Source organism: Phalaenopsis equestris, unplaced genomic scaffold (assembly GCF_001263595.1).
Source record: "Phalaenopsis equestris unplaced genomic scaffold, ASM126359v1 Scaffold000347, whole genome shotgun sequence".
NCBI lineage: Eukaryota > Viridiplantae > Streptophyta > Magnoliopsida > Asparagales > Orchidaceae > Phalaenopsis > Phalaenopsis equestris.
In genome coordinates, this window is record NW_018164789.1 from 309,534 (window position 1) to 324,901 (window position 15,368).

The 15,368-nt window shown below is 33.7% G+C and overlaps 1 protein-coding gene across 1 annotated transcript; it reads right to left on the reverse strand.

The window, feature by feature from the left end:
• Positions 1–2,046: 2,046 nt before the first annotated feature.
• LOC110026065 (uncharacterized protein At1g04910) lies at positions 2,047–6,981 on the reverse strand. Its single transcript, XM_020726846.1, is given in 12 exon segments — positions 2,047–2,333; positions 2,413–2,508; positions 2,848–3,032; positions 3,628–3,841; positions 3,929–4,092; positions 4,191–4,289; positions 4,407–4,587; positions 4,670–4,758; positions 5,907–5,974; positions 6,070–6,175; positions 6,401–6,499; positions 6,630–6,981. Coding segments are annotated over 12 exon segments (1,611 nt in total). The 5' UTR covers positions 6,786–6,981; the 3' UTR covers positions 2,047–2,179.
• Positions 6,982–15,368: the final 8,387 nt, after the last annotated feature.

Genomic DNA, 15,368 nt, shown 5'->3' on the forward strand with positions numbered 1-15,368 from the left:
CAACTCCACATCAATTCGACAGCTCATATGCATCTGATGTGCAAAATATTAATAAGGTGTGATCTATGAACTTCACACTAATAAAATGCATGAACAACAACCACTACACATGAATCAACCACCACAACCACAACCTTCTTCCATTCTTGAGCCATCATCCACCAAACAAGAATGGCTCAAACGAGAAGGGAAAGCAAAGGCAAAACCCTAGTCAAGCAACCGGTAAAGAACTAAAGAGGTTTCATGCGCTAAACAAAAAATCGCAGAAATAGGAAGGAGATGAGAAGAGAAAACATCACATTCGAAAAAACTCATAAGCTCTCTCATATCTGCGATTAGAAGAAGAAAACTGCTCGTTATACCTCAGATCTGTCGATCAGGGGGCTACGAAGCAAGACGACGAAGGAAAGCCGCGAGGGAAGTAGTTAGGGCAGAAGAGAAACGAAAGGGGTAAGCGGGACAAATGTTCAGACGAAAGCGGGGCCGCGGGGTTAATATCGCGGCCTGCTTTCTCTCAGCTTTGCGACAGTTTTGCCGCAAAGCTTCAAACCAAACGGTCGACTGCGGGACGAAGCCGCTGTCGCACACAGCATCGCGCAGCAGAAGTCGAACCAAACGAAGCCTTAGACAGAGACAAAAAGCGAAATCTATTATAATTATGGGAAGTGTACTCGAGGTTGATTTGAGTAGTTTAATTATAAAAAATAATAATAATACTAATAGCATGCTCATTTCATTCACTTAATCCCCTTTAAATTGGATTTTTTATAGTACGCACTCCACATCACCCATTAACTACCTGATAACCACTAAACCAACCCAAACTAGAATATAGCTATCATTTTCCTATAACATTAAGCTTGCCCTGTTCAAATTGCTAATAGCTCCATCTGGACACAATTCTCAAGGATAAATTAAGTGTCCAAATCCTTAGACTTTTCACCTCCTTTCGATTTCATCTAATCATGTTTTTGTTATAATTAAGTTTATCTTTCACGGTCACCGCTAACAGAAATAGTCCACGGTCATATTCATGATTATTTGTTATAATATGAAAAAATGACAAGACTTTCACCTTTTGATTAAATTATTTCAATGAAAAATAAATAAATTCAAGTCAATCCATCTCGTAGATTGGATTATCCAACTTAGCTCCAAATATATCCCCACATATTGAAGTCTTAAGTTACTTAATCATAACATCAAATAGACTTTTTTTAAATGATCGTCAAGTCAGCATCAACAATAATGAGAGAGAGAGAGAGGGGCATTTACATACATACCACCCAATTCTTACGTATTTACAAATCTAACACCAAAACTATACTTTTTATATTTATACCACCCATATTACATAAAAAAAAATCTCACTTTTTCAACTTTTAAAACGTGTAATACACCTTTTCATGCATATGTAAGATATCATATATATAAAAACTAAAGTTTAGGCATTAGATATGTAAATACATAAGAATTAAATGACATTAATGTAAATCTTTATTATGTGCAGGGAAACAAAAGTAGTAACCTGCTCCTCCGGCATCCAAATCACATGCAATGCCCAAATCACATGCAATGCAAAAGTAGTAAGCTGCTCATCTCCTTCACGTTTCCATCTTCCCCAGAAAAGCTTCACGGAACAACGAGCTACTAAAATAGAGATAAGGTTCTTTATTCCATATCACCGTTGAAAAAATTACAGAAGAAATACATTTACATGTGATTCTATATCATTATTCATCTTCTTTAAATTAAACTCCACCTGTTTCTATCCCATCTTCTACTAGCTAACGCACTCAACAAATATACACTGTCATCTCGCTTCCAACAAAAAGGAAAATTTACATATATAGCACACAATTCTTATGCATTTATCTCACACCAAAACTTTCATATTTACATACATAGAACCCTTAGTAATTTAAACCTATGTATGGAATGGTGTATTTGACTTATAAAAAGTGATAATATTGCTGTTTTTTATGATATCAAAGATTTGGCTGCTGTGTGTGTAAAAGGTGTGAGAAACATAAATACATAAGAATTTTGTGCTAGGTATGTAAATGCCCCTAAATGAACAAAAAAAACAAAATCTCGAAGCTTGCATTCAGCGTCTTCTTTGCAACTCAGTCTTCCGCCGCAAAGTAAACTGAAGATATTGATATTCGTGTTAGTATATCTAGATCGTAACGACCGGGTCGGCCGCACCTAAGCTTCTTCTTCTGCACAAACAGTCTGGAATGGGATTTTCATAGAATGCTTCTTCTGATCTAAATCTCTCCTTTCCCTTTGTTCCTGATATGGGTCCTTTCCTCTTCCTAGGCGAACCTTGCCTGTTCAAGCAGTCAAATATATGAAGGTTAAGCATTAAAGAAAGTAAACATGTAAGAATTTATGAAATGTTGATCATACCGTCTTTTGTGTATTTCCATAACCATGTCTGAGAATGTCTGGTCTTCCATGAGTCTGCCCTGGTTGATCTTATCAAACAATTGAACAAGTGCTTTCCTAAGGAGTTAGACCAATTTCGAAAGGTGATTAATTTTTAAAGCATAACTTCGGTGCTGTTATAAATGTAGAGAAAGTTTTAACTAAAAAAAAAATAACGTACATAGCATACAATTCTTATGTATTTACATATCTCACATGTAAACTTTCACATGTACACACAAAGCACTTTGGTGCTTTAAAAGGTGTGTTTCACTTCTAAAAAGTGATAGTCATGTTATATTTTAAGTGATATTAAAGATTTGAGTGTTATGTGTGTACATATGAAAGTTTGGGTGAGATGTAAATACATGAGAAATGTGAGTTATGTATGTAAAAGCACCCAAGTAATAAGCCTACCTGTCAGGAGATATTGTTTTACGGTGGCCCAGGAATCGGCGGTGACCGGCCACAGCTCGTGCCATATTCCCCGAATAGGATGGAACGAAAACATCACTTTCTACTGAGACAATGTAGTCTAAGGCTGCCATTTGAGATGCATGATGAACAAAAGGTTCCAATTCAGCAGCTGAAGCTATTGTTTCCTGGAAAAAAAAAATTAAGAGAAAAGGACAACTGAAGGTAGGACAACAAAAGCAAGGCTTAATGAGTGTCTCAAAAAATAAATTCTGATAATAAATGAACGAAAAAAATAGCAAATTAGCGTCTTTTCAAATATTGAGTCAGTTTGCAATATTAAATTTGGTAAATTTGCAACATAAACATAGTTAAGAGAGTTAGGAAATTTGAGCTTAAAGCTGCTTCAGTTGGCTTCAAAACATTCTTTCCCCTTTCCGGGCTCATTTGGTTTCTTGTGAATGTAAATAATATTTTTAAGGAAATAATGATTTCATTTTCACACGTTTTGTGCTTTGAAAAAAAGTTGTCATATATTAGACGTCTGCATTGATTAAAATCAATGTTGATTTTTAATTATGTCCAGCCACATGATTGGTGAAAGATTTCAAAATTCAGGTCTTTTCATGAAAAGATAGCATTTCCATTCTGGTTAAAGTTTCAGCATATCATCAAATACTTCACGTAGAAAACAAATGCAATTTAAGAAGTTAAAGGAGCAAAATGTTAAATTAAATAGCTAGCAACTGTTCTTAAAAATAAAGAATCCATCTTATTTTGTACCTTGTTCATCAATAAAGGAAAGCGGGACTTCAGTTCAGCCATTTGAGAATCGCCACCATATATCTCTCCTGAAGCAATATAAATGGGAGTGTTTGATGGATATCCTAATGCCGATAGAAATATCCCAACCTCCTTCGGAGTTAAGGGGCAATAACCTTTGCTCCTTTGCTCTTTGGGATCAATATCCTTCACCTTCCAATATGAAGTGTTTTCTCTATAATAGGAATAAAATAATGTCTATAAGTACAATTCAATAATCCTAAAACATCTAAAATAATATTGCACCACAAGAAATTTTTACCGCATCGAAGTCAACTCATTAGCTTCAATAGCAGACAACCCATATGTGCACCCGGTAAAAGCAAGCATATCCTTTTCATACCGCAAGTGTAGAGCAATATATAGCCCATTTGATCTCATCCTTTCGACCAATAACTATAAAAATGCATCAAAAGCACTCAAAAACTTACTAAAATAGCCCAAAATGCTTAATTTATCTAATGATTGTGTGAAACATTTTTATGAGGAGCTTCCTACCTTCCCATTAATTGTCTTGTAAAAACTCAAACAGCGTCGTAGAAAGCACGGCAGCGGAGTCTTTGAATGTTGAGCGGTAAGTTGTTGTTTGCAAGACGAGAGTCGGACTTAGCAGCCTGGATAATCTACGTGAAAGGTTTCACGATAAGTTAATTTGAAGAGTGCACCATTGCAAATAAACAAAAAGAGGCTTTTTCGGGTTGTTAGAGCTCTAATTAATGCATAATAAACATAAGTCAAACCTTATAATTCTCCAAAAGATGAGATATCTCGCCTTGATAGTAGTCCATCCCAGACCAACTTATAAAATGCTTTATAACTTTGGTTTCCGCTTTCAATTCTTTTGGCAATTTCTTCACAATATGAACATCATTTGCCAAAGCACTGATAAAATGGTTCTCATCAAAAACGTCTGAAAATTTGCTGCAGTAACAAAAATGATATGTTAAGAGAAGATGGATTCTGAGAAAAACATGAAATGTTAAATGAAATGTGAGGAAGGCACCTTGAATCTTGCCAAAAGGATCTTTTATCAAGTTTAGGGATGACAAGTGTAGCATTTATGATTCGTGCAACAGCAACCATGTCACATATCTGAAATAAAAATAACAATCATAACAATTAAAAGGTCAGAAACTAAAAAAAAGTAAATACGCTGATTAATACGTTTCATCGGACTCTTCCTTTTCCAGTTCAAGTATCACAGGTTACTTGTAGCTCTAATTGTTAATGATAGCTCAAATAAACATTAAGCACTTGAATTTGTGCTGCTCAATCGCAGCGCCTCAGAAAGATTTAAGTTTTCTGAATTCTAACAGCCATTTGGTCATTTAAAAAAAATGACGGTATTAGGCCTAATATCTTTCTAATGCATCTAGTGTGATCAACATATAATCTCACGTCTAGGAAAGCAAGTCTACAGGTTTTGTTTCCAAAATTAAGAGTGATAAAAGAATCATAGTATGAGTAGACAGAGGGCTTTCACAGAAGAAGAAAGATACCATACCACCATAAGATGGGAAAAGACAGGAATAAAGAAACTTTTGTAGGATGTCAATGATGTGATCAAATAAGCAACTACAATCAAGCCTAACAAATCCCTAAAAACTCTCACCTTATCAAGTAGTCAATTTAGTCCAACATTCAATAGCTATAAATATGTCCAAACATAATTATCAAATGCTTGGAACCTCACTAAAAAGAATAAGCTAACAAGTTGAAAATTGGTTTGATCACTGCTCTGTCTGACTCAACTTCGATCCCATTTGGTTCCTCATTCCCAATAGGATCAAGTTATTCATGTGATTTGTAGATCCTCTGGGCCATTAGTGTTAACTACAATAGTTAAGTAAGGTTCAAGAAGTGTGCTAGATGGATGATTCCTCATAAAAGCATTCGTTGAAGGGGGTTAATAGCCAATATAGCAAGCTCTCATGGAGTACAAATTATGAACGCACGCGAACTTTCAGTTTAGTTCATATCAGATAGTTGAGAAAGATGTTAGTGTAAAAATACCAAGTGATTAACACTCACCAAAAAGGTTATGCTTTTGAGTTTAAAAAATAATTTGATAAGTTGTGTACATGGCTTGACTTTGTCCCCTTAATACCTCACTCCCTAACAAATCAATAATATTCCTACCTTGTAACAAGACAGTTGAAGATAAATATAAACGCATGTTGCGCATGAAACCAACTACATAGCAGAAATGAGAGGGATAAGGTAGGTGAGCCATGACATACCCCTGCACGCATTTGGTTTAATCCACCGTTGGTATAAACAACGAGGTAGCCCCTTGACTCCCCGGGAACTGATTCACAATGAAAAATCAGTAAAAAATCCAAAAGCAGAATCAAACTCTGAACTCCACAAAAAACACAAATCAAACAGAATTATGCTTCTTACACGAATAGGACGAGTTGGGTGAGACACACTGAACAAAATCACGGCTTGATGGCGCCTTCCACAATTGCTTAAAAGCCGACATGTCCCTCAAATCGTCCACCTTGATCTGCAATAGAGAGGAAAAAAAAAAAACCAATGATTAGATAAACTTACACAAAATTCGTATGCATCTGCCAGATGCAAAAAACAAAAATAAAAATTTAAAAAAAAAACCTTGAAGTTAAGATGGAAAATTTAACCTGCAAGTACAAAAAGAAAAATAAAGGGCGAAAAAGAAAATTTTGAAAAAAAAACGATTTTTTTTCTTAGGGATTCCTGTTGCATCACCCACCATCTTAGGTGACGATGGCACCATTGATCGCTGCGGAGGGGACAGCTCCTGCGTCCACCTCAGCTCGCCGCTCCAACTCCGAACTCCGTTCTCCGGATGCTAATAAACACAAAACCCACTAACACCAATGAATCCACCCAACCAGAGAAACAGAGACTAATCGAGAATACAAAGCGAAGAAGATCTAAAAACCAGTAAGGGAGAGAGCTAATAGAGCAAAAGTCGCAACCTTGACGAGCTTGAATGAATCAGGAAAAGCGGGCACCTTCGAAGATGGGAAGACATGGAAGACGACAAGGGAGCCCAGGCAGATTACCGCAATGGCAAAGCTTAGCATTTGCCGAAAGACGGAGAGTGCGCTCGGCGTTAAACTGCGCTTCTTCATCCCTTACACTTTCTCCTCTTTAACTTTCCTCTCAGATATCGTCCTTGTAGGCAGAAAAGCATAAACGGGGAAGAAGATTATGAAAGCAAACTAGAGATTACCACGGCGCAGGGACTCTTGTTGCCGTTTTACGCTTCTGCGTTTCGACCTGCGCCTTTTTAGAATACAGTATTCCGATTTCCGGTGCCGAAACTTCCCTAGCCGCCACGCGCCACGTTTATTCCCGAATTACCCCTATTTGCTTTGTTCCGAAAATGCCCCCGCGCGCTGTAGCCGTTGGGCGCTGGTCTATGGCTGTGCCAAGGAAAAAATTATTTTATAGGATGCATGCGGTGTCTGATTTATATCGTAGATCACGATAATCTACGGTTATACAATTAATTTTTTTCTTTAAAAAATAATTTTAAGTGACGCCCATCGAAATATATTTTTACCGTAGATCACCGTGATCTACGGTGTAGATCGGACAACGCATGCGATGTTTGTATGCAATAATTTTTCATACTTATGAGATTGAAAAAACGGATGAAATTGTAGAAAATCAAATAAAAATAAAAAAAAGTGCGCTTAGTTATATACCACCCAATTCGTATGGATTGATGTATTGAACATTTAAATCTTCATACTTACATGACACTAATTTTTATCATCACCTCAAAAATATTATTATTATTTATTTTTTTAAATGTTAGTCATTTTCATCAATACAATCATGCTGCTAAAATATTAATAAATATATATATCTTTAGTTGTTAGATATGTAACGCCAAAGAAAAAAAAACTTAGCTCTTATCAAAATTATAATTATTAGATTTTGATATATTGTTAACAAATCATCATTATCAGACATGGATTTCGAGCATTGCATAAATCTCAAGATAATTTTTTGAATAAATAACGTTCAAAATTCGATTAGAAATCATCCAGAAATCTAACTTTAACAAACATAGTCAAATTGATCGACTCAACGAGACGAACACAAGGACACCAAAGTTGATCTGACCTGAGTAAAATCAAGGCAAGATCGAGCCATTATGCCATTTTTGGAAGCTTGTAGTACCACATTGAAAGGTCATAGATTCTAAATATGAAAAACTTGTAGTTGAATCAAGTATCTTGATGAGACAAATATAATGTGTCAAAGATCACTCAATTTCATTATCATTAAGACACTCAAATATTCACAAAACACCGTCTGATCGAGATAATGTCTCTGATCCATTTGATGAAGTGGTATGGATTTATTACTTAATTATAGGGAGACTATTCTCAGACTCTACAAATAGAATCACATCCCCTTTATGAAAGAAGACCTAGACTGCGAACTAGATAAAGTATGGAGCTTGAAGGAGAAGAAATTGAAGTCCGGTGTTCTACAACAAAAAGTCTAGCTGCTTGATCCAGTTGATTTGACTTGAATTGGGCCAATTCTGACATCAATGAGTTTGTCTGGCTGAGTCGATCAATTTGATTGTAATTTTGCTAAAAACGGGTTTTTTGATGATTTTTAGTTTGAGTTTGAATGTCTCTTGCTCAAAAATACTTTGAGATCTGTGTCAATCATCTCGAGATTCATGCTAAATAATAAAATTTATTGATGGCGTATCAAGTGTCATTATAAGTCTTAAGTTTATAGGTATTTTAATAGGTTATTATGTGTTTATGCTTTTTCTTTTAAAATATTTGTAATTACTTTAGTTTTACATATTTACAACACAGTTAGTTTTTATTTACTATGTAACACCTAAATTTTCATGCCGACATTTAAAACACCTAAATCTTTAATATCACACAAAAATACCACTCTTAGTAACTTTTTAAAAGTAAACTATAAATTTCATGCATTAATTTATGACGCCTAAATATCAATTTTTAGGTGTCACATATTGCAATATTAAATTTATTTAATTTTATTATTTATTTTTTTATACTTATAAGTTTTCACCTTGAGTATTACGGCAACGAAGTAATCTGTGGAAACCCCTTAAGTCACTAAATGCTAATTAGATGGTTTATAATTAAAGGAATTAGCATGGTTTGTCTGATACAATATTTTGATATTTTGGCTAAAATAATCTAAATATTATGGCACAAAATGGCACAAAATACTGATATACCATTTTTTTTTTTTTTAACATAAGGAGGTTGAAGCTAGATTCGAAATTAGACAAGGCTTAAAGAAATGAAAATACTCAAGATTTGTTACTGACGATTAATATTGGCAATCACCACCAATGATTGTTATCATATGACTAGCATTGCCTAATTACTATCGTTCAATCACATCGCCTGATCTCTAACATCTAATTATTGTCTCTGAGGTACCATCACCCAACTATCATCATCAAACCCTAATCACTCAATGACAATCTCATGTTGGCCATCATCTATCACCATCACTTGAATGTCTTTGTCTGACTATCGTTGCTATACATAAGCACTCCCTTAGATATTTCTAATTTTGTAATCATGACTACTATAATATGGTGGTGCAAATTTTATTAGATATATAGTTGTTGAACTAAGATTTGTCATTGAATCGCACCGAAGGAATAGAGCTTAAGGAAATGAGGAGATAACGCGTGATAGAGAAGAGAAAATGAGAGAGAGTGGAGAAAGAGTGAAGAATGTGTTTGGAAAGTGTTGTGTTAACCCTTATGTTAGTCGTTCTCTAGCGGAAGAAGAAGTATTTCTTTTATATTCACTCTTCATACTTTACATAGGTGCACTTTCTTTCGAAATATGCATAAGTAATAATTATATTTAAATATTTTGGAATATATAGTTATTTTCTTTTGTCTTATTCTTATATTTATCCTTTGTTGAAGTAACATTACTCCGATCATATGTGCACTTCGTATGATCGCATCTCTCAATCTATTTTTTCATGAGTTAGGTCTCCTGAGATAGCTATTTTGGGAGTGTTATCCTAGGACAAGTGATGAGTCATAAGTGACGAGTATTGAGTTCAGCTATTGGATGAGTGATAAGTTGCAAGTGGTGAGTGACGAGTGACGAGTGATGAGTGATGAGTGTCTGAGTGGCAGGGTAAGTAGGTTCTCTGGCCAAATGAAGAAATGCCCGAGTTTAGCTCTTGGAAGAGTGATGAGTGGCTGAGTAGCGAGTGGTGACTTCAGTAGGTTCTCTAAATTAACTCATCACCTTGAATTATGAAGGAGGATTTCAATCATACATATTAGTTTTTCAATTTTCTTTTCTCCATGAAATGTAACTCTGAAAAAAATAGAAGAACACTAAACATGAAACTATGCATTGCTTGTCTTTATATATTTATTTGGCTTAAAAAATAAGTCATTATATGTGTTATCCTCTCAAAATAAAAGTTAAAATTTTTCAAGTAAAAATGAGTGGTGCATTTCTCTATGTGTTAACTGTCTGTCTGGGGCCTCTTAGCTCTCCTATAGGGAATCAACATGGGGGCACTTTGGCTACACATATAGGATTCCATCCTAGGATATTTTGGCTCATCTTTAGAGAGTATTCTCATAGATTAGCACCTCATTATTTTAATGGGCTTATAGTGTGAGTTCCCTGAGTGTTACCAGTGAAAGGAGTTTCCTCTTTTTGTGCGACTAGATTGACTGTTTCATTATAATATGACTCAAATATAAAGAAATTCAAATAGTCTTATTAAATTCAGTTTATCCTTTGACTTGGGGTCATAACACTTCTATATATGTAGATTAATCGCTATAACTTTTAAATTTTATATAGGTCGAGATCTCATGCTCTTCAATCATTATGTTAACTAACTTAATATTTTATTTGACTGAGTTATATTTAGAAAAGAGCTTCTTCAAAGTCATTTCTAACATTTGAAAATTAAGATGGTTTTTCTTTTACTCTTAGGAAACTTGGTTATATAGGGCAAGTATCTCGAGTACTATGTGCAAATTTTTTATGTATAACAAGTGATAAACACACTAAAGATGTTAAAAAGCATAAATACAAATAAATAAATTAAAAAAATAATGATAAGGCTTCTGAAAGATTTTTCGTGTTGTCGGAGGCATTCTTGTTACTTGACTCCACTCCATCACGACTCATCTTCCCTTGAACAAATTTTATTTTCCAGAAAATATTTTTGAGAGAACTAGTTTTTTGGCCGAATGAGGGGGCCAAGTACAGGAGACTAAGTGTTGTGGCCGAGTGCAGGAGGCTGAGTGCTGGTGGCCAAGTGCAGGAGGCCGTGTGTAGAGGGACTAGGGCATGTGGCTGAGTGCAAGAAGTCAAGTGCATATGACTCGGTGCAAGGGGCTAAGTATGAGTGGTCAAATACAACTATTCTCCCGTATGTTTTCTCTATTGCATTACATGTTGCTAGTTATTTATGTATCATTTTGTTATGATTCTTATATAGCTCCTATTTTTGTTTGTGGCATATATGATCCATATTCACCGCATTTTTTCAAGTATTGAACCCGTATTTGTCCTTGAATCACACTAAAGGAATATAGCACAAGAAAATGGGGGGTGAATGAGAAAAAGAGGAGAGAAATGGAGATTGTGGAGAGTTTTATATTAACCCTTATGGTAGTTGTCCCCTGGAGAAGGAAGAAGTCTCCCTTTTACATGCACTCTTCCCCCTTTAAAAGGAACTTTTTCTTATAAAATATATGTAAGTTACATTTCGACTTCATAAAAATATGTTATCTCTGGCAAGCTATTCCTTGTTGATATTGTATTTCTCTTTTTGTCATATGTGCACTTTGTCTTGTTACATCTCTCAATCTATTCATTCATAGATGAGTTCTTCTGAGAGAGCTAATTTAGGAGAGTTCTCTTGGGATAAGTGATGAGTGACCAAGTTCAGCTCTTAGATGAGTGACGAGTGGCAAGTGGAGAGTGATGAGTGGCGAGGGGTCGAGTGGCCGAGTTAAACAAGTTCTTTGGCCGAATGACCAAGCTACAAAGTTCAGCTCATGGGTGAGTGGCGAGTGGTGAGTGGCGAGTGACGAGAGATGAGATTTTAGAAGGCTTTCTGCGCTAGCTCAACATCATGAATTATGAATGAGAATTTAAGTCAATCAAATTTTAGCTCTCAAGTTCCTTAGTTTTTCTTTTCTTATATTCTTTTAGGTAAGAAATTATGTGCGAGATTTTTTTTTAATTTAAATTATTTTTTATGTATGATCTTCATATAAATTTATGACATAAAATTTTATTATTATCATGAATATCTTATGCACAACAATAATGATATCCTTAATAATATTTTTAATAGTACATGAGAATTTCTTTTTTCATTAACCATTGGTAACCTAACATAGCAATGTTCAAAAAAAGTTGAGGCCTAATTTTATTTATATAGTCTAATGACTTATTTCTTATATAAAAAAATATTATATTTTTTACTAAATCAACAAAAAAAATAAAACCCAATTTAAATTCTTCTTCTTTTGATGGGTGTGTAGTCACTCAAGGCATTTGGTGCCTAGGGTATGCATCGAGTCATCGTAAGCATGTACGCTTAACATGAGAGTGCGTGCAAGATCCATCCATTGCATTGAGCCAAGGAAAAAATCACCCATTCTTTGGCAAAAGAAAACCTTGATAAATATTCTTTAAGAGAAGTTGCATGAATATTATTACTATAAAAAATTCAGAGCCAAATTTTATTTTTATAGTTACCTGAATAAAATATACTATATATTTTTTCTTCGATCATCCAAATAAAATAAAAATCAATCTAAATTGTTAGATTTCTTTTTTTAAGAATCGCGTACATTCCACTTGATTAATTTCTATGCAGTCATATATCTCATACAAAAAATTTAAATTTATTGGTATTTATCATAGCTGTATATAAGAAAATATATTTCACTTTTTAAAAAATAAAACAGTATAAATTTTAAAGGGATGCTAAAAGTTTATGGGATATAAAAAAATAAATAAAATCTAGATGTTAGATATATAAATGCATAAAAATTATGGTATGTATAACTCATTTTCTTAGCAGCATTGACATACATACCTCCCAATTCTTATGTATTTACATATCTAACAATTCAACTTTGATTTTTATACTATATTACTCAAATTTTTTCATATCACATAAGGAATATCATCATTTTAATTTTTTTAAAAATTAAAATAGACATTTTCATGCAAAGATAGGATGATATTTATGTAAAATTTAAAGTTGATTGGTATGTATGTAAATCTTACTTAAAAAAAAAAAAAAAAGAGGTTCGCAATGCTCCGGAACTCACGGCGTTGGCTGGGTGACGAGACATTGAGGTCAACTGCTCCTAGCAATTAGCATGAGAGTTAGTGTAGATTCATGTCCGGGCACATTTTCTAAGGGAAGCTGCACCGAAAATCTAGTCGTTTATTTTGGTTACATGTGCCATTAGCTATGGACGTTCGGTGATTTGTGTGAAGCAAATTTAAATCAATACAAAAAAAATGATAATATCATATTATTTGTTATTATTTACTTTTGATTTAACCTAACATTTTTATTCTCATCAAAATCGACAAAGTATTATATAAATATATTGTTAATAGTAAAATGAAGCCATAATAAAATACATGTGCAATAAGTTCTATGTTTAAAGGGAAAAAAATAAGATAATTTATACATATGCCATCAAAATTTTCAGTTAAATTAATCAGGATTTCACACTTTTAGTAGAAATTGCCAAATTCATTGATTTATACGTGAGTAAATTATTAATAATTTAATTAGAATATGGTATGATGTTATTGTAGTGATCTACAAGACTTTGATGCGTGTTAGAAAATTTACGGTGATAAAGTAACAAATTATTGTCTTAGTGCTGAATGAGAATCCGAACTCAGATGAAATAAGATAATCAGTAGGAATACCAAAAATTTTAATTGGAAAATTTGGAAAAAGAAAAAACTACAGGGTCTTATGTCGTTGAAATATTTCACTATATGTTGGTTATTACATTTATGACCTCTTGTCTCACAGGCGGAAAATGATTATACAATTTCTCTGGCTACAACTTTAGTGTACGGAAGAACAATTTGTATAGTTGTAGGGGGTGGTTGCAGCGAGGAGTGGCTACTAAAGCTTCAGTGCACCGTCTTTGGGGTTAAAATGACATTCGGGATGATGTGTCACTTCGTGTGTTGCTACGTGATTCCACAATGTTGATGGTTGCTTTGTTGGAATTTTGGCGCAGGATACTAGGCTTTAGCTCCCTCTCTTGCAGGCTCTGGCCTTCTTCTTGTCCAAGGTCTAGTCCTTTTCTCAAGAGGGGGGTAGGGCTTATTTTATAGAGTCTAAGTTGCAAATAATAAAAGAATTCAGACCACTATTGATCGAAAGGCCTAAATGAATTCTCATAATTACTTAAAAGGTTAGCTAACTACTCAATTTGATTTTTATATTTCTCAAAGCTGTAGTTTGGCTTTATAACTGATTCCCTATATTTACTACCAATTCTTCTAAATACTAATTCTTATCAAGGTAGTCATTATCCTAGTTGTTCCAATTTTGTACAGGAATGACTTGAGTGTTCCACCACATTTGGTTTTCAACATTTAGATTATTATTATTCCAATTGAGAGTTCGTAAGTTGACTATCATGAGTTGTAGGTGTTGGAATAGAGGTTATAAAACATAGTACAATAGTGGATTATTTTGACAATGCTAGGTCCCATAATTTTTTCCCTTGTCGGGGTTTTTCACATAAAAAATTTTGGTGCGTTAAATTTTCGTACAATATTAAAATATTAATTTATCACTCTATCACCGTGAATGTTCCGTCACACAACAATTCTAATTTAAACTTTTATTATAATAAAAAAGATGAACAAAATAATTTTTTTTAAAGAATAATAAGTAATTGCTTAAAATTAAAATTAGGTTATAAAATTTAACTATTATTAATTATTTTATACTAAAACATTGAATTCTAATATATCTTAAATATACTTTATATTAATTTTTATTAAATGTGTTAGATCAAGAGATAATAGGTTCGGTCGAGCTAACTCAAATTTATCTTGTCTGATTTATCGAGCTCAACTTTCAACTTATGTACATAATTGAACTCAATTCTGCTCACGTAGCACATTGACTCAGCTAAATACCAGGCTGTAGACATAAGCTGTCAATAAAAAATTTATGCGAGCCTCCTTAAAATCATTTAATTATGGGTGCCTTTCGCCTACCTCAGGCCTCTTAAATAAATAAATAAATAAATAACTAAACGAACGTGTCGGTGACCTTATGTCCAATCATTGAGTTGTCGTAAGTTTTATGCAATTACGTTTGGCTTCAAAATAATTAGTGAGCTTTTATGTCATTACGCTGATTGCTGAGCGTGAAATCGTGATCTTGACCGATCGGCAGCATTGAGTTGGAACGCGTTTTTCTATTGAGGCAGCACTGAGTTGGAACGCGTTTTTCTATTAAATTTCTGTTTATCGCGCGTTCTCTTATGAAAAATACCACATTAACATACAATATATATTATTGTAATTAAAATTATTTTTTAGTCAAATATCTATAATTTAATTTCACTACTATGAGTTCAATTTATCATTAAACTTCAAAATATATATATATAAAATTAAAATAGACAT